This window comes from Aegilops tauschii, chromosome 3, assembly GCF_002575655.3.
Source record: "Aegilops tauschii subsp. strangulata cultivar AL8/78 chromosome 3, Aet v6.0, whole genome shotgun sequence".
NCBI lineage: Eukaryota > Viridiplantae > Streptophyta > Magnoliopsida > Poales > Poaceae > Aegilops > Aegilops tauschii.
In genome coordinates this window covers 487,920,985-487,941,435 of record NC_053037.3, presented here as the reverse complement: position 1 = coordinate 487,941,435, position 20,451 = coordinate 487,920,985, and the positions used below count along the sequence as shown (strand labels likewise).

General features: G+C 48.8%; 1 protein-coding gene across 1 annotated transcript; it reads left to right on the top strand.

Annotated features, from left to right (window-relative positions):
* Nucleotides 1-16,914: 16,914 nt before the first annotated feature.
* On the top strand, nt 16,915-19,378 carry LOC109768320 (uncharacterized). The gene is made up of 2 exons (XM_020327052.4): nt 16,915-17,719; nt 18,590-19,378. Exons 1-2 carry the CDS (start codon nt 17,054-17,056, stop codon nt 19,025-19,027), a joined length of 1,104 nt encoding a protein of 367 aa, XP_020182641.1. The 5' UTR covers nt 16,915-17,053; the 3' UTR covers nt 19,028-19,378.
* The last annotated feature ends 1,073 nt before the right edge of the window (nt 19,379-20,451 follow it).

The following is a 20,451-nucleotide window of genomic DNA, read 5'->3' as shown; positions in this document are numbered from 1 at the left end:
GCGCTTAGATCGGAATCAACCGCGATCTGAATCGCTACGAGTACGACTCCTTCATCCGCGTTCTTGTAACGCTTCCGCTTAGCGATCTTCAAGGGTATGAAGATGCACTCCCTCTCTCTCGTTACTAGCATCTCCTAGATTGATCTTGGTGACACGTAGGAAAATTTTGAATTATTGCTACGTTCCCCAACAGGTGGCCCCTCGGTTTTGGCCGGATGCTCTTGCCACCGCCAGCCTTCTCATCAACATCCGCCTGTGTCGCCCTCGCTGGAACTATGCTCCTCACCAACTCCTCTTCGGTGCGCCCCCATCTTATGATGGCCTCCGCATCTTCGGGTGTCTCTGTTATCCTAGCACTGCGTCCACCACTCCCCATAAACTCGCTCCACGGTCGGTTCCATGCATCTTTCTCGGCTACCCTCCCAACACCAAAGGTTACCGGTGCTATGATCCAGTGTCCCACCGCGTTTATACATCATGACATGTGTACTTTGATGAGGCTGTTCCCTTTTCAGCAGGTACCACCCTCCGCCGACCAGCCCCTGGTTCCTCCCGCGGTGCCCCTGCCTTGGCATAGCACCCGACCGTGGCTCGCCCCTGCCACCACACCTGGAGGGCCGTCCCTTTCGCCGAGTCCTGCCCCGGCCCTGAAGGAAATATGCCCTAGAGGCAATAATACAGTTATTATTTATTTCCTCATTTCATGATAAATGTTTATTATTCATGCTAGAATTGTATTAACCGGAAACATAATGCATGTGTGAATACATAGACAAACATAGTGTCACTAGTGTGCCTCTACTTGACTAGCTCGTTGATCAAAGATGGTTGAGTTTCCTAGCCATGGATATGAGTTGTCATTTGATTAACGGGATCACATCAACAGAAGAATGATGTGATTGACTTGACCCATTTCGTTAGCTTCGCACTTGATCGTTTAGTTTACTGCTATTGCTTTCTTCATGACTTATACATGTTCCTATGACTATGAGATTATGCAACTCCCGACTACCGGAGGAACACTTTGTGTGCTACCAAACGTCACAACGTAACTGGGTGATTATAAAGGTGCTCTACAGGTGTCTCCGATGGTGTTCATGGAGTTGGCATATATCAAGAATAGGATTTGTCACTCCGATTGTCGGAGAGGTATCTCTGGGCCCTCTCGGTAATGCACATCACTATAAGCCTTGCAAGCAATGTGACTAATGAGTTAGTTACCGGATGATGCACTACAGAACGAGTAAAGAGACTTGCCGGTAACGAGATTGAGCTAGGTATTAAGATACCGACGATCGAATCTCGGGCAAGTAACATACCGATAACAAAGGGAACATCGTATGTTGTTATGCGGTTTGACCGATAAAGATCTTCGTAAAATATGTGGGAGCCAATATGAGCATCCAGGTTCCGCTATTGGTTATTGACCGGAGACGTGTCTCGGTCATGTCTACATAGTTCTCGAACCCATAGGGTCCGCACGCTTAAAGTTGTGTGGCGATCGATATTATGAGTTTATGTGATTTGATGTACCGAAGGTAGTTCGGAATCCCGGATGAGATCGGGGATATGACGAGGAGTCTTGAAATGGTCGAGACGTAAAGAACGATATATTGGACGACTATATTCGGACATCGGAAAGGTTCCGAGTGATTCGGGTATTTTTGGGGTACCGGGGAGTTACGGGAATACGAGGAAGAAGTAATGGGCCTCATGGGCCAAGTGGTGGAAGAGAGGAGGCAGGGCGCGCGGCCCCCCTAGCCGAAACCGAATTGGACAAGGGGGTCGGCCCCCCTTTCCTCCTTTTCCTCGACTCCTTCCTTCTCCCTCTCCTCCTTCCTTTCCTCCTCCTAGTAGGAGTAGGAAAGGGGAGTCCTACTCCTGCTAGGAGGAGGACTCCTCCTCCTGGCGCGCCCTACAGGGGCCGGCCGGCCTCCCCCCTTGCTCATTTATATACGGGGGCAGGGGCATCCTAGGACACGCAAGTTGATCATTGATCTCTCCCAGCCGTGTGCGGTGCCCCCCTCCACCATAATCCACCTCGGTCATATCGTAGCGGTGCTTAGACGAAGTCCTGCAACGGTAGCTTCATCAACTTCGTCACCATGCCGTCGTGCTGACGAAACTCTCCCGCAAAGCTCTGCTGGATCGGAGTTCGTGGGACGTCATCGAGCTGAACGTGTGCTGAACTCGGAGGTGTCGTACGTTCGGTACTTGGATCGGCCGGATCGTGAAGACGTTCGACTACATAAACCGCGTTGTCATAACGCTTCCGCTTAACGGTCTACGAGGGTACGTGGACGACACTCTCCCCTCTCGTTGCTGTGCATCACCATGATCTTGGGTGTGTGTAGGAATTTTTTTGAAATTATTACGTTCCCCAACAGTGGTATCAGAGCCAGGTTTATGCGTAGATGTTATATGCACGAGTAGGACACAAGTGAGTTGTGGGCGATACAAGTCATACTGCTTACCAGCATGTCATACTTTGGTTCGGCGGTATTGTTGGATGAAGCGGCCCAGACCGACATTACGCGTACGCTTACGCGAGACTGGTTCTACCGACGTGCTTTGCACACAGGTGGCTGGCGGGTGTCAGTTTCTCCAACTTTAGTTGAACCGAGTGTGACTACACCCGGTCCTTGAGAAGGTTAAAACATCACTAACTTGACGAACCATCGTTGTGGTTTTGATGCGTAGGTAAGAACGGTTCTTGCTCAGCCCGTAGCAGCCACGTAAAACTTGCAACAACAAAGTAGAGGACGTCTAACTTGTTTTTGCAGGGCATGTTGTGATGTGATATGGTCAAGACATGATGGCATATTTTATTGTATGAGATGATCATGTTTTGTAACAGAGTTATCGGCAACTGGCTGGAGCCATATGGTTGTCGCTTTATTGTATGCAATGCAATCGCCCTGTAATTGCTTTACTTTATCACTAAGCGGTAGCGATAGTTGTAGAAGCAATAGTTGGCGAGACGACAACGATGCTACGATGGAGATCAAGGTGTCGCGCCGGTGATGATGGTGGTCATGACGGTGCTTTGGAGATGGAGATCAAAGGCACAAGATGATGATGGCCATATCATATCACTTATATTGATTGCATGTGATGTTTATCCTTTATGCATCTTATTCTGCTTTGATTGATGGTAGAATTATAAGATGATCTCTCACAAAATTTCAAGGTACAAGTGTTCTTCCTGAGTATGCACCGCTGCCAAAGTTTGTCGTGTCGAGACGCCACGTGATGATCGGGTGTGATAAGCTCAACGTTCTTATACAACGGGTGCAAGCCAGTTTTGCACACGCAGAATACTCAGGTTAAACTTGACGAGCCTAGCATATGCAGATATGGCCTCGGAACACTGGAGACCGAAAGGTCGAGCGTGAATCATATTGTAGATATGATCAACATAGTGATGTTCACCATTGAAAACTACTCCATCTCACGTGATGATCGGACATGGTTTAGTTTATTTGGATCACATGATCATTTAGATGACTAGAGGGATGTCTAACGAAGTGAGAGTTCTTAAGTAATATGATTAATTGAACTTTAAATTTATCATGAACTTAGTCCTGATAGTATTTGCTTATCTATGTTGTAGATCAATAGGTCGCGGTGTAGCTCCCCGTTTATTTTTGATATGTTCCTAGAGAAAAACTATGTTGAAAGATGATAGTAGCAATGATGCGGACTAGGTCCGTGATCTGAGGATTATCCTCATTGCTGCACAGAAGAATTATGTCCTTGATGCACCGCTAGGTGACAGAACTATTGCAGGAGCAGATGTAGACGTTATGAACATTTTTACAAAAGCTCGGTATGATGACTACTTGATAGTTTACTGCACCATGCTTTATGGCTTAGAACCGGGACTTCAAAGATGTTTTGAACGCCACGGAGCATATAAGATGTTCCAAGAGTTGAAATTGGTATTTCATACTCATGCCCATGTCGAGAGGTATGAGACCTCTGACAGTACTTTGCCTACAAGATGGAGGAGAATAGCTCAACCAGTGAGCATGTGCTCAGATTGTCTGGGTACTACAATTGCTTGAATCAAGTGGGAGTTAATCTTCCAGATAAGATAGTAATTGACAAAGTTCTCTAGTCACTATCACCAAGTTACTAGAACTTCGTGATGAACTATAATATGCAAGGGATGAAGAAAGTAATTCCCGAGCTCTTCGCGATGCTGAAATCGGCGAAGGTAGAAATCAGGAAAAAGCATCAAATGTTGATGGTTTACAAGATCACTAGTCTCAAGAAAAGGGAAAAGGGATAGAAGGGGAACTTCAAGAAAAATGGCAAGCAAGTTGCTGCTCAAGTGAAGAAACCCAACTCTGAACCTAAGCCTGAGACTGAGTGCTTCTACTGCAATGGAAATGGTCATTGGAAGTGGAACTGCCTTAGATACATGGCGGATAAGAAGGATGACAAAGTGAACAAAAGTATATTTGATATACATGTTATTTATGTGTACTTTACTAGTGTTTATACCAAATCCTCAGTATTTGATACTAGTTCAGTTGCTAAGAGTAGTAACTCGAAACGGGAGTTGTAGAATGAAAAGAGACTAGTTAAGGGTGAAGTGACGATGTGTGTTGGAAATGGTTCTAGGATTGATATGATCATCATCGAACACTCCCTATACTTTCGGGATTAGTGTTGAACCTAAATAAATGTTATTTGGTGTTTGCGTTGAGCATGAATATGATTTGATCATGTTTATTGCAATACGGTTATTTATTTAAATCAGAGAATAATTGTTGTTATATTTACATGAATAAAACCTTCTATGGTCATACACCCAATGAAACTGGTTTGTTGGATCTCGATCGTAGTGATACACATATTCATTATATTGAAGCCAAAAGATGCAAAGTTAATAATGATAGTGCAACTTATTTGTGGCACTGCCGTTTAGGTCATATTGGTGTAAAGCGCATGAAGAAACTCCATGCTGATGGGCTTTTGGAATCACTTGATTATGAATCACTTGATGCTTGCAAACCATGCCTCATGGGCAAGATGACTAAAAGGCCGTTCTCCGGAACAATGGAGCAAGCAACAGATTTATTGGAAATCATACATACTGATGTATGTGGTCCGATGAATATTGAGGCTCGCGGCGGGTATGATTATTTTCTCACCTTCACAGATGATTTGAGCAGATATGGGTATATCTACTTAATGAAATATAAGTCCGAAACATTTGAAAAGTTCAAAGAATTTCAGAGTGAAGTGGAAAATCATAGTAACAAGAAAATAAAGTTTCTACGATCTGATCGTGGAGGAAAATATTTGAGTTACGAGTTTGGCCTTCAATTAAAACAATGTGGAATACTTTCACAAACTCATGCCACCTGGAACACCACAGTGTAATGGTGTGTCCGAACGTCGTAACCGTACTTTATTAGATATGGTGCGATCTATGATGTCTCTTACCGATCTACCACTAACGTTTTGGGGTTATGCATTAGAGACAGCTACATTCACGTTAAATAGGGCACCATCTAAATCCGTGGAGATGACACCGTATGAACTGTGGTTTGGCAAGAAACCTAAGCTGTCATTTCTTAAAGTTTGGGACTGCGATGCTTATGTCAAAAGGTTTCAACATGATAAGCTCGAACCCAAATCGGAGAAGTAAATCTTCATAGGATATCCAAAAGGAAACTATTGAGTACACCTTCTATCACAGATCCGAAGGCAAGATCTTTGTTGCTAAAGAATGGATCCTTTCTAGAGAAGGAGTTTCTCTCGAAAGAAGTGAGTGGGAGGAAAGTAGAACTTGATGAGGTAATTGTACCTTCTCCCGAATTGGAAAATAGTTCATCACAGAAATCAGTTCCAGTGATACCTACACCAATTAGTGAGGAAGATTAATGATGATGATCATGAAACTTCAGATCAAGTTACTACCGATCCTCGTAGGTCAACCAGAATACGGTCCGCACCAGTGGTACGGTAATCCTGTTCTGGAGGTCGTGTTACTTGACCATGACGAACCTACGAACTATGAGGAAGCGATGATGAGCCCAGATTCCGCGAAATGGCTTGAGGCCATGAAATCTGAGATGGGATCCATGTATGAGAACAAAGTGTGGACTTTGGTTGACTTGCCCAATGATCGGCAAGCCATAGAAAATAAATGGATTTTCAAGAGGAAGACGGACGCTGATAGTAGTATTACTATCTACAAAGCTAGACTTGTCGAAAAAGGTTTTGACAAAGTTAAAGGTGTTGACTACGGTGAGATTTTCTCACCCGTAGCGATGCTTAAGTCTGTCCGAATCATGTTAGCAATTGCCGCATTTTATGATTATGAAATTTGGCAAATGGATGTAAAGACTGCATTCCTGAATGGATTTCTGGAAGAAGAGTTGTATATGATGCAACCTGAAGATTTTATCGATCTTAAAGGTGCTAACAAAATGTGCAAGCTCCAGCGATCCATCTATGGACTGGTGCAAGCATCTCAGAGTTGGAATATACGCTTTGATGAGTTGATCAAAGCATATAGTTTTATGCATACTTGCGGTGAAGCCTGTATTTACAAGAAAGTGAGTGGGAGCACTACAACATTTCTGATAAGTATATGTGAATGACATATTGTTGATCGGAAATAATGTAGAATTTTCTGGAAAGCATAAAGGAGTATTTGAAAGGAGTTTTTTTTCAAAGACCTCGGTGAAGCTGCTTACATATTGAGCATCAAGATCTATAGAGATAGATCAAGACGCTTGATAAGTTTTTTCAATGAGTACATACCTTGACAAGTTTTTGAAGTAGTTTAAAATGGAACAGTCAAAGAAAGAGTTCTTGCTTGTGTTACAAGGTGTGAAATTGAGTAAGATTCAAAACCTGACCACGGCAGAAGATAGAAAGAGAATGAAAGTCATTCCCTATGCCTCAACCATAGGTTCTATAAAGTATGCCATGCTGCGTACCAGATCTATTGTATACCCTACACTGAGTTTAGCAAGGGAATACAATAGTGATCTAGGAGTAGATCACTGGACAGCGGTCAAAATTATCCTTAGTGGAATAAGGATATGTTTCTCGATTATGTAGGTGACAAAAGGTTCGTCGTAAAAGGTTACGTCGATGCAAGTTTTGACACTGATCCAGATGACTCTAAGTCTCAATCTGGATACATGAAAGTGGGAGCAATTAGCTAGAGTAGCTCCGTGCAGAGCATTGTTGACATAGAAATTTGCAAAATACATACGGATCTGAATGTGGCAGACCCGTTGACTAAACTTCTCTCACAAGCAAAACATGATCACACCTTAGTACCCTTTGGGTGTTGGTCACATAACGATGTGAACTATGGGTGTTAATCACATGGTGATGTGAACTATTGGTGTTAAGTCACATGGCGATGTGAACTAGATTATTGACTCTAGTGCAAGTGGGAGACTGAAGGAAATATGCCCTAGAGGCAATAATAAAGTTATTATTTATTTCCTCATTTCATGATAAATCTTTATTATCCATGCTAGAATTGTATTAACCTCAAACATAATACATGTGTGAATACATAGACAAACATAGTGTCACTAGTATGCCTCTACTTGACTAGCTCGTTGATCAAAGATGGTTGAGTTTACTAGCCATGGACATGATTTGTCATTTGATTAACGGGATCACATCATTAGGAGAATGATGTGATTGACTTGACCCATTTCGTTAGCTTAGCACTTGATCGTTTAGTTTACTGCTATTGCTTTCTTCATGACTTATACATGTTCCTATGACTATGAGATTATGCAACTCCCGACTACCGGAGGAACACTTTGTGTGCTACCAAACGTCACAACGTAACTGGGTGATTATAAAGGTGCTCTACAGGTGTCTCCGATGGTGTTCGTGGAGTTGGCATATATCAAGAATAGGATTTGTCACTCCGATTGTCGGAGAGGTATCTCTGGGCCCTCTCGGTAATGCACATCACTACAAGCCTTGCAAGCAATGTGACTAATGAGTTAGTTACGGGATGATGCATTACAGAACGAGTAAAGAGACTTGCCGGTAACGAGATTGAGCTAGGTATTAAGATACCGACGATCGAATCTCGGGCAAGTAACATACCGATGACAAAGGGAACAACGTATGTTGTTATGCGGTTTGACCGATAAAGATCTTCATAGAATATGTGGGAGCCAATATGAGCATCCAGGTTCCTCTATTGGTTATTGACCGGAGACGTGTATCGGTCATGTGTACATAGTTCTCGAACCCGTATGGTCCGCACGCTTAAAGTTATGTGACGATCGGTATTATGAGTTTATGTGATTTGATGTACCGAAGGTAGTTCAGAGTCTCGGATGAAATCGGGGACATGATGAGGAGTCTCGAAATGGTCAAGACGTAAAGATCGATATATTGGACGACTATATTCGGACATCGGAAAGGTTCCGAGTGATTCGGGTATTTTTCAGGGTACCCGGGAGTTATGGGAATACGAGGAAGAAGTAATGGGCCAAGTGGTGGAAGAGAGGAGGCTGGGCGCGTGGCCCCCCTAGCCCAAACCAAATTGGACTAGGGGGCCGGCCCCCCTTTCCTCCTTTTCCTCCACTCCTTCCTTCTCCCTCACCTCCTTCCTTTCCTCCTACTAGTAGGAGTAGGAAAGGGGAGTCCTACTCCTACTAGGAGGAGGACTCCTCCTCCTGGCGCGCCCTACAGGGGCCGGCCGGCCTCCCCCCTTGCTCATTTATATACGGGGGCAGGGGGCATCCTAGGACACGCAAGTTGATCATTGATCTCTCCCAGCCGTGTGCGGTGCCCCCCTCCACCATAATCCACCTCGGTCATATCGTAGCGGTGCTTAGGCGAAGTCCTGCAACGGTAGCTTCATCAACTTCGTCACCACGCCGTCGTGCTGACGAAACTCTCCCGCAAAGCTCTGCTGGATCGGAGTTCGTGGGACGTCATCGAGCTGAACGTGTGCTGAACTCGGAGGTGCCGTACGTTCGGTACTTGGATCGGTCGGATCGTGAAGACGTTCGACTACATCAACCGCGTTGTCATAACGCTTCCGCTTAACGGTCTACGAGGGTACGTGGACGACACTCTCCCCTCTCGTTGCTATGCATCACCATGATCTTGTGTGTGCGTAGGAAATATTTTGAAATTACTACGTTCCCCAACAGGCCCCGCCCCCGAGCCCGGCACCCTCTACCGAGGCGGTCCCATCGGATGCCTCTAGTGCGGCTGCCTCCTCCAGCGGTGCCCCTTCGGGCGCGCCCTTGGCCGCGGCCATCTCCTCCGGCGCCCCCTCGGGTGCCCCCACGGCCGCCGCGGGTGCGGCCTCCGGCTCGGTCACGATGGGCGCAACCTCTTCTGGCTCGGCTGCTGCGGGCTCTCCGGCCGCCTCGCCTTCGGAGTCCTCTGAGACTGGCTCGACTTCCACATCGCATGTCTCCCCTCCGGTTCCTTCGGAAGGTGCTGCACCCTCCACCGGTGTGGTCACCCGGGCTCGTGCTACACCTCCGACGAGTACGCGTGTGCTACATCTACCTCGGCACCGTCTCCGCTACCTTCCTCCGTTCGCGGAGCCCTTCGGGATCCGAACTGGCTTGCTGCGATGCGTGAGGAATTCGACGCCCTGCAGCGCAACCGTACATGGCAGCTTGTTCCGAGGCCTCCCCACGCTAATGTCATCACTGGCAAGTGGGTATTCCGCCACAAGACTCGCCCCAACGGCTCCCTAGAGCACTATAAGGCGTGATGGGTGGCGCGAGGTTTTCGACAGCGTGCTGGCATGGACTTCACCGACACCTTTGCCCCAGTTGTCAAGCCGGGCACGATTCACACCGTGCTCCAGCTGGCTATTTCTCGAGCTTGGCCAGTTCACCAGCTCGACATGTCCAATGCTTTCTTGCATGGTCACCTCGACGAGCAGGTGTTCTGTCAGCAACCCACCGGCTTCGTCGACACCACCTACTCGAACCATGTGTGCTTGCTTTCCCGTTCACTTTATGGGTTGAAGCAAGGACCTCGGGCTTGGTACCAGCGTATTGCGGCCTTCCTTCAGCAGCAAGGGTTCCAGTCCACACGGTCCGATGCCTCCTTGTTTGTTTATCATCAGGGCGCCGCTACTGCGTACCTCCTCTTGTATGTTGACGACATCATCCTGACTGCGTCCTCGCCAGCGTTTCTTCTGCAGATCACAGCTCGTCTCAGCACCGAGTTCGCCCTCAAGGACTTGGGGGCTCCCCATTACTTCCTCCGCATCGAGGTCGTTCGTCGTGCCACTGGCTTCTTTCTGCATCAGCAAAAGTATGCCTACGAGCTTCTGGAGCAAGCCGACATGCTTAATTGCAAGCCTGCTTCCACGCCTGTCGATACGAAGGCTAAGGTGTCAACCGTCGAGGGTTCCCCGGCGTCCGATGCTCCCTTCTACCGCTCCAACGTCGGTGCTCTACAGTACCTCACGCTGACGCGGCCGGATCTGCAGTATGTTGTTCATCAGGTGTGCCTTCACATGCACCCCCCTGATATTCATTGGGCTCTGGTGAAACGTATTCTCCGGTATATACGTGGCACCGCGGCTATGGGTCTCACTCTGACGGCTTCCTCCGCCACCGACCTCGTCGCCTACTCCGACGCCGACTGGGCTGGGTGCCCCGACACTCGTCGCTCCACCTCACGCTACTGCGTCTACCTCGTGCCCTCTCTGATCTCGTGGTCGTCTAAACGACAACCCACGGTTTCACGATCGAGTGTCGAGGCCGAGTACAGGGATGTGGCTAACGCCATCGCGGAGTGCTCCTGGCTACGACAGCTGCTTCAAGAGTTGATGTGTGAGGTTCCCGAGGCCACGATTGTCTACTGTGACAACGCCTCCGCAGTCTACCTCTCTGCCAACCCTGTCCATCATCGCCGGACGAAGCACATTGAGCTCGACATCCACTTTGTCCGGGAGCAGGTTCCACTTGGCCGTGTTCGAGTCTTGCATGTGCCCACCGATCAACAGTTCGCCGATGTCATGACGAAGGGACTGCCCACCTCGACTTTCGAGGGTTTTCGGTCCAGTCTTTGTGTCTCCGGCGACGCTTCGACTGCGTGTGTGTGGGGGGGTGGGGGGGGGGGGGGGGGGTTGAACATGCATATACGTATATAGGTCTGGGTATTGTACATTGCACCTGTTGCGTCTCTCTTCCCCATGTAACTTGTTGTATCTTGGGAGACAAGACACCAGGCGCAACCCTTGTATCTATATATGTGCCTAGTGCATGATCAATGGGAATTATCGATGCACACAATCCCTTTCTCCCTAACTTGCATATGACAATAGACATCGAAACATTTATTTGAAAAAAATGTTAGTCATGTATTAAAAAAAATGTTCGGCGTGCATTAAGAAAAATGTTCTTGGCGTATACGAAAAAGGTGCAATGTGTAAAAGATGTAGGCATTTGTTGAAAAAAGGGGGAAATGGAAAAGCAAGAAAACAAAATAAAGGATCAAAGAAAAGCAAAGAGAAAAGGGGAATAAGAAAACCGGAGAAAAACAGTGCAAAAAAATAAAAAAATAAATTCCGACGTCCCTCCCATCAATCGGCAGGCAACCTCGGAGCCTCCACTAGAGCACTACCACTGCCAGCGCCGGTGCGGCACAGCTCAAGTCACAGAACGTTGTGCGTGCTCTCGTCTTCACCCGGCTCCACGCGTCGCGAGCGACCGAGTCCAACACGGCCAACCCCGCACGCACGCACGCTGCTCTCTTTTGAACGGGCTCCCCCCTCGCCGATCATCGGCCCAGGTTATAATGATGGCTCATGTCACGTATGCGCGCCGGTGGAAGACGAATATCCGGAGCCATGCCTCGCATGCCTCGCGCGCCTAAAGTTTTCCTTTCCCTCGACGCGTACGCCTCTGACGAACGGCTCCCTCGAGCACGTCGGTACGTGGTGTTGTAACAAACAGACAAAATTTTCCTTTGGGGACGGCGGCGGTCTGGTCGTGCTGGCTCGATCCATCGCCGCCTTTTTGACGGAGTCCGGCCACCTGAGCGTGTCCTACTCACGAGGTACGGTAAAGTTGCACTCCCGCTATGTCGGCTCAAGTGGTTTTCTCTCAATTTCGGCCGATCTTGCAGACCACGAGGGGGAAGGAGATGATTACGGGGAGCGAGAGTGATTTGGACTGATCGGTCGATCCGCCGAGACGACTAGGAAAGAAAGAAAGATCACTAGCACGGCCAGTTGTTTGCAGAAGCAGTCGTGAGCGCTGGTGACGAGGCACTTCAACATTGCTAGATGACTTGTGTGTAGGTTGTAGTACTCCCTGGCCAAGGAGAGGTCAGAGCAACTCCAGCCGTTGGCCTCCCAGGTGGCTTTAAAAATCGCCGCCTGATGATGAACCAGCGCTAAAATCGGTCTGGAGCGGTCGGGTTCCCAGCCGACGCCCACAGGGTCGACCCCAGACGCCTGTTTTAAACTTTTTTTAACATTAATTTGACTAAAATTCGGCGAATGGAACAAATATTCGACGAAACAGTATACTTTGGCGAACTGAATTTTTTTTTACATAGATAAAATACTTAGAAAAAAACACAAGAGGCCGCGACTACATGCCGAATAATGTGCTGAGAGAGGCGAAGTCGCCGACACCGCCGTTGTCCTCGTCATCATTCTCCTCCTTCACGCGGCTGCCCCTGCCGGACCCCTGCCCGGGGTCGCCCTGACGGACTGGTGGCGGCGCGTCGTCATCGATGTCGTCCTCGAGGACGACGATGCCTCCCTTGTCGCGGCCACGGCGCCGAGCGGCGAACTACTCTAGGGCGAGGCGCTGGCGATCCAGCTCCGTCCGTGCCCAGTCTTCGCGCGCCCACTTCAAGGCCGCCGCGTCGTCGAGCCCTGGCTCCGTCTTCACGCCGGCGAGCCCTGGCTCCGTCTTCATGGCGGCGAGACACGGCTCCGTCTTCGGCTTGACGACGCGGGGAGGAGCCGAGGAGGAGGCGCGCCCGCCCTTGTTGATGACGATGCCGACGCTGCGGGTGCGGTGGCCGAGCGGCGTCGCCGCGGCCGGGCTCGGGCTCGGCCTTGACGCTGAACAGCACCGGCGACCCGGAGGAGTGGGAGGAGGAAGAAGAGGAGCCGGCCCTCCTCGGCATCCATTGACCGCCGCTCCGGCGGGGGACCGGGGCGGCAGGGTACGTCAACGGCGGCTCGTTGCCGCCCTCGAGGTGCTGGAGGACGGCATGGAGCAGGGTGCGGCCACAGGCGAGGGGAGGCGCTGCTTTATATAGCGGCCGGGGGTGTGCGTCGTGTGTACGCGTGGCGGGAGGGGGGGGGGGGCGTCGCCGCGCTGCCTGTGAGGAATCGATTGAAGGCTGACTGGCGGCAGCCTTGGCATTGATTCCCCGCGAGAAACCAAGGCGTTGTGAGGACGATGAGGCGGGGGTCGCTAACTCGGCGGGCGCGCAATTCGTTCGCGCCAAAATCGCTTGCCCCGGCGCCCCCACACCCCCCCCCCCCCCCCCCGCGCGCCGGGTTCCGCCTAGGTCCGCCGGTGCCAGTTTCGGTCTAAACCGGGGAAAAACAGGCTCTTCGGAACGCGACTGGCCGACTTTTAGGCGCCGGCGCTAAAAAATCGCTTGAGGGCCTGTTGGGGACGCGGCTGAAGATGCTCTCAGAAGTTTTGAGGTGTGTACCCTACCAAGGAAAGCATTACTTTACCTGTTTTTTCTACTAATGACGGCAGCCTTTTTTTGCGAGTAAATGACGGCAGCCTTTGCTACAAAAAAGTACGGCACAACAGCTACAAGCCAACAAATACTCCCTCCAAAGTTGTACTAGCGTTGCGGCAGTTAATTTGAATCGGCGAACCAACCTGTGGTTGGATGGTTAGAGGGACTGTGATATTCTTAGCCCACCAGGGTTTAAATCCTGGTGCTCGCATTTATTTCTGAAAATTTCAATATGATATGTCGGCTTATTCTTTCGAAGATGCTCATCTTAAGATGATATGCCGGCTCAGTCTTTTAAAGGTGCTCATAGGGGTAGGGTGTGCATGTGTGCGTTCATAGGGGTGAGTGTGTGCGCGTGTATATGAGCGCTTGTGTTTGTACTGTGTTAAAAAAATTATTTAAATCGGAGAGAGTAATGTTTTTCTTTCTTTCTAAAATGGCTTAGTGAGCCCGTACTCAAAGATCCTAGGTGGTTATTGATTTCGTACACTCAGCTCATGTGATCTCTTAATTTGAACCTTTTGGAATGCCTGTGAGATCGAAGTTTCAAAATTTACAACCCCACTCCCACCGTCCCACGCATGAATTGCAAGACTTCCACAAACAAATAAGTTCATTTTAGCCTATGCTAAAAGCCAAACACGAGGAGGCAAAAAATCACCTATGTCTTCTCTATTTATTGTTATTTTGCACATGGGACCGAATCTAAAAATTTGCATAAAACTTAACAACTGCATGTAATATTTTCCTAGATGGCCTCGACTGAGCTTCGGTGGTGTAGCTAGGATTTTAAGCCAGGATGGTGCGATTAACACAAACTTGGAAGCAGAAAACTTTGCAGTTACACTTGCAAGTTTGGGTGCTCTTGCCTTGGCCTGGCGCACGGCAACCCCCCCTTCATGACTGCCTTCACTTGCCGCACACCACAGGGTGCCCTGCCCACTGCACACCGCTCACCTCTTGCATCACTGCGTGCTGCCTCGCCGAGCTCTTTACTACGAGTAGCTAGTAAGGTTTAGTACTGGAGAATGTAACATTTGTGCTCGACTCAAAAAGGGTGCAATCGAGAATCATACGAGGAAATGACAATGTCACCCGGAGGAGGAGGTCAGGGGCTCATGCACACCGATCTAGAGATTTAGACTTGGGACGACTACGCCAACCGGAGGAGGATGCCAGAGCTCATGCATACCGATCTAGACATTTAAGCTTGGGCACTGTACTAAAAAAATTATAGTATATTTTGTGTGTTTTTGCTGAGTACGCGGGGTATATGGGCCAATGGTAAAATCTCAGAGTGGATCATCTGGGGGGGGGGGGGGGGGGGGGGGTGCGGCCTCTCTAAAACCACCCCTATATTGAATATATATATATTTTTGCCAGAAAACTTCCGATCTATTCATTTTTCAATCATGGCATTATAACGAACACCAGAAATAATCAAAACTACATCTAGATCCGTAGACCACCGGGCGACGACTACAAGCACTGAAGCGAGCCGAAGGCGCGCCGCCGTCATCGTCCCTCCATCGCCGGAGCCGGACAAAACTTGTTGTAGTAGACAGTCGGGAAATCGTCGTGCTAAGGCCCATAGGACCAAGGCACCAGAACTGCAACCGCCACCTTTGAAGAGTAGCGTAGACCTGAAGACACATGAACATAGACGAACTATAACCAAATCCGAACAAATCCACCAATGATAGATCCGCCAGAGACACACCTCCATACGCCCACCGACGATACTAGATGCACCACTGGGACGGGCGGAGAGAACCTTATTCCATCTTCAGGGAGCCGCCACTGTCTCGTCTTCAAGAGTAGGACACAAACCCTGGCAAAACTCGAAAGAATATCTAAAAACAAAGCTCTCCTGCCGGCAAGGGTCGGGGTCCACCACGCCGCCATGGCCCTAAGGCCACCGAAGACAAGGCGGACCGGCGGCGGTGCCGACGAGAGGCGGCGAAACCCTAGTCTTTTTTTAGGGGAGGAGCGAGAACCCTATGTTGCCTATATTATCAAAACTAAATGTTCTTAGTTATTGTGTTTGTTCCCCTTCAACATTTTATACCTTTCACTAGCTCCCCTTATATGGGATTCCTTGCTCCGCCGCTGGGATACGCCATGGGTGAGCCTTATAGCCGCAACGGAGAACCTATATGATATATCACTATATCTGTTAAAGGTTTTCAGATAGAACAAGTAGAAGCAACACACATGTAACATGCTACAAAATTTCAAATCAAAATTTAAATAAACAGGTTGAGAGATAAAAGTAAAAAAAAACTCTTTGCGAATATATAGTAGCCAACAATCACTCGCAAAAAAAAATCTCACTCGCAAAAAAAAAAGAGAAGAAGTAGCCAACCCAAGTTGGACCGCAATGTGACAATCAACACTGGGTTTGCCTTTTTTGGTTTCTTGTGGTGCGTTCCAAATCTGGATTTGAGATTTCACCATAGTATGATGGGCACATGTTTCTACGGCCTCAGTTTTTCTTTTTTTACACCGCAACACTTTTCAGCCAGAGTGAGTGAGGTCGGAGACGATGGGTGCACCAAGTCCCGGTACATCCACATCCACTATCTACTCTCACTATGCATGTGTATGAAAAAGTCCCAAACAAAAATCAAAAACATAGGCCAGGGCTGTCGCGCACATACTAGGTGAGAACACGGCACAGTCCCGTCCTCTGTTTCCTCATCCCCGGTGTACACGCGTGTACTGCGCTTGACCCCCCGAATTAAACTCCCACAGACCGCGCACATTCCCGGCATGTGATCCGCAGTCACCACCCGCGGCGCCATGTCGCGCATGGACCGCGCCTGTGCAGCTCACGGCGGCAGGGACCATCCCAAGTCTCCAAACCGGGCTCCCCCGCCGCACCTCCCCTGTACACGCACACGATCGTATGGCAGCAGCAGCAGCAGCCGGCGACGACGGTCCGGGCTCCGCATGCACATTCACACGCCCCCACGGCACGCGCTATCTCGTCGGCTTTGCCTGATCCGCCCATGGATCGAGTGTGAAAGCATCGGCGAGAGTTTCAACGCCTACACCCAGGGGTGCAGGCGCAGTACACACAAACGTAAAGGCGCCCGGTCGAGCTTGTATATAAGCGGCCCCAGGTGGTGGCCGCTTCGTTTTCTTCAAGAACGTGACATGGGCGCACATTGACATTAGGCTGCTGCTGCCATTCCTTCCTCTTTCCCCTCCTTCCACATCCCAGTCTTCTCCACCCACGCCACCAAACCCCCGAGATCACGCGAGCTATATATACTGCATATTCTCCCGGCCCTGCAAAGCGAGGCCTGTATTACTTACTGATATCCCCGCCGAAATCAAGATGGGGCTGCGGACCTGCGGCGCCATGGAAGGCGAGCACGTTGTCGCCTCGCCTTTCTTCGAGTGGTTGAAGCCGCCGCCGGCGTCGCCGTCCTCGTCGAGATCGTCGTCGACTTTCTCGTCCTCCTCGTCGTCTATGGCGTCTGGGCACCAAGAGGATCGCAGCAGCGTGGCATGCTTGCCCCTGCTCCGCATGCTCGAGGAGGGGAAGGGGGCTGGTGGTGACCATGATCACCCTGCACCTCCAGTCAAGGAAGAGATCATGGGCAGCGGCGCGGCCGAGGTGCTGGGGCCTGGCGTGGATCTGAATATCGGCTTGCCGGTTGGTGGATCTTGCGATGATGACATCATGGAGGAGGAGAGCCAGGAGGAAGATGATGACCACGACTGTGACGAAGAGGAGGAGGAAGAGATGGATGAGTTGGAACCTAACCATGGCGGTTGCAAGGTGGAGGCAGAGGAGAAAGAGAAGCACGGCGAGCCGGTGGTCTCGGTGGAAGGATCAAACAGCGTCAGCATGCCGGAATTCGGCGTGCTCGGAGCAGAGAGCGGCGTGCCCATGAGCTGCGGGTACTGGATCCCGACGCCGGCGCAGATCCTCGTCGGCCCGGTGCAGTTTGTCTGCCATGTCTGTAACAAGAGCTTCAACAGATACAATAACATGCAGGTAAATTAAATGATGTCTTGCATGCTCTTATATATTACCACTCGCCTGAGTTATTGTTAGTTCTGTTTTCAGTTAAGCCATGATTCGATTGATTTTGTGATAATATTGGACACGCAAAAGAAAGAAATGATCTAGAAATTTAATCAGCTGGTACAAAAATTAAGTCCAGCGAATGAGAGAACCGAGATCATCTAAGCTTGCTTACATAATTCGCCATGAATCATCAATTCACCATACCATAGTGTTTTGGTCGCCTGCCCCAAATCTTAACCAAGTCTCCACACACTTGGTTACAAACGAGGAGCAGCCGAAGCTTCATCGTCGGATCGTTCTACAAAGGCCACACACCATCAAGGACACTAGGTTTCTCGGATAACTAGGTCAAAAAACCCGGCCGGTAGATCACTGTGAACACCTTGCATGCAGAACACCGTTGAATGGCCCCGTCGAAGTTGAGCCTGACCTATCCAACACCGGCCACTTTCCCGATGGCATTGCGGGTGTTTGGTGTCTGGATGGGACCCAGGGCTCGTCTCCTAGGAGCTCCAAAGCTAATCAAGTGTCAATTTATTCCAAAGAGAAGGCCTGATGGTGATCACCAGTACGCCGTCGCGGTAGTAGCCACCTTTCCGCAAAGAACAACTCTGAAACCCAAACATGTATATATGCCCGCCCCGGTGGAGCCCCGAAAGCTTGATATTCAAGATCTCTTTGAGTGCATTTCATGCAATCAATCATGACGAACAACGAAAATCCACACTAACGATCATGAAAACGCCTATCAAGTGGCTTAAATTTCTAATGTTATACTTTGTTAAGTACTAATAATCCAGTGTGTGCATGCATAACATGTGTTGATGGATGATGCAGATGCACATGTGGGGCCACGGGCGCGAGTACCGCAAGGGCCCGGAGTCGCTCAAGGGCACGCAGACGCTGGCGCTCCTGAAGCTGCCGTGCTACTGCTGCGCCGCCGGGTGCCGGAACAGCGTGGCCCACCCGCGCGCGCGGCCGCTCAAGGACTTCCGCACCCTGCAGACGCACTACAAGCGCAAGCACGGCGCCAGGCCCTTCCGCTGCCGCCGCTGCGCCAAGCCCTTCGCCGTCAAGGGCGACTGGCGCACGCACGAGAAGAACTGCGGCAAGCGCTGGTTCTGCGCCTGCGGCTCCGACTTCAAGCACAAGCGCTCGCTCAACGACCACGTCCGCTCATTCGGCGGCGACCACCTCCCCGTCGCCCTCGACGGCGCCCCCGCCCCCGCCCCCGCCCCCGTCGAGGACCGCCGCATCATACGCTTCCAACGGTGAGATCGTACGTCGACCGAGCTAGCTGATCGTACTACATAGATCATATATATGCATGCATGCATGCAGTGCATGCTAGGGTGCATGCAGGAGGAGCAACGAGGTAAGTGATAGCGCAATAAGGGGGTTCTCGACCAGTTGCTAAAAGCTGTGAAGTAGCTGAATTTTCTTCAGCCGGACTGTGGGAGCTGCAGGCAGTGCTATTAGCTAGGCTGTCAATGCAGCTTTGTAATGGAGAAAATTTATCAGCTTCACAGGCTAACTAAACTGGTATTTGGACCTAGTACTGTATACATAGCATTTTGAACATGAGACATAACAATTTATGAGTACGTACAGAACGTTTATTGCCTACTGTAATCGCTGAAGTTTTTGAAATTTTCATTACTGCCATCCCCTGTCTGTTAATTTCTATTGTCTTCAAATGTGTTGAATTCGTTTTGATTGGTATAACATTTGCGCAATCAATAACTACAACAATAGATATATCCTGTATCCTAATAGAGTAAACAGGTAACTCTGGCATCCAAATATAAATGGAGATTTGCGACATCTGATGAAAGACTTTGATCATGCCTTCTTACATCATAACATACTAACAAGAGTACTATAAATTCTTCTTATTTATTTGATTCCAGAGTTCAAGCTTTGACAATATTTGGTTCATTGTTACAAAATGAAAACATAAGAATACGCATTTGAATAAAAAAACACAATACCATTTTTATGTTGCATAAGCCACATATTATCAAGCAATTAAGCTTGGACAAAGACGGTCAAAGTACACCGTATATTTTTCGAACGGATCGAGTATCTTTCGAGAAAAATGACTTCATTTTGACTCCTTTATAGATATAGGAAACGTTGTTTATAAACGTTAAGTGACCTTTAAAATATGGCATAGTGGATTCCACATTCCCTCAGCCACAAGTTCTATCGTATTTGGTGATGGAAAAATAAATGTGTCCTCTATTTTGGCAGATTTAGGCTATTTTTTGTCGTTGCAATTTGCTTAATCGTATTCATGGCATCTCCATTGTCAGAGAATGCAGTTTTATCCGGCGCAATCAACGCCAATAAAATGACAATTTTAAATATGTTATAAAATGGGTCATGCATTTGTGTTATCTCTATTATTTAATTGTTGTGCTACTAAAAGTAAATGATGATTAAATTAAAATTAGCAAGCATGTGACGAAGGGATGACGCCTAGTATTATTGAGAATAACAAGGACATACATTCATCTAGATAGAGAAGACATCAATCTCTCTTACAATGCATGGCCATTTTGGGAGCAACCTTGTATTTTTCTCGGCTTCTCTTATATTTGGGGCACTCTCAAATTGCATTTATATCTTTCCTCATCTATGACAAATAGGACCGAGATCAATAATTTTTTCTATGACTTGGGGGATTATAAATAATC

What these genes read in the sequence shown, in the direction of transcription:
- LOC109768320 (XM_020327052.4), top strand. Translation starts at nt 17,054, where the DNA reads ATGGGGCTGCGGACCTGCGGCGCCATGGAAGGCGAGCACGTTGTCGCC. An exon ending in ACAGATACAATAACATGCAG is followed by an intron (nt 17,720 to 18,589) that starts GTAAATTAAATG and finishes TGGATGATGCAG; the next exon opens with ATGCACATGTGGGGCCACGG.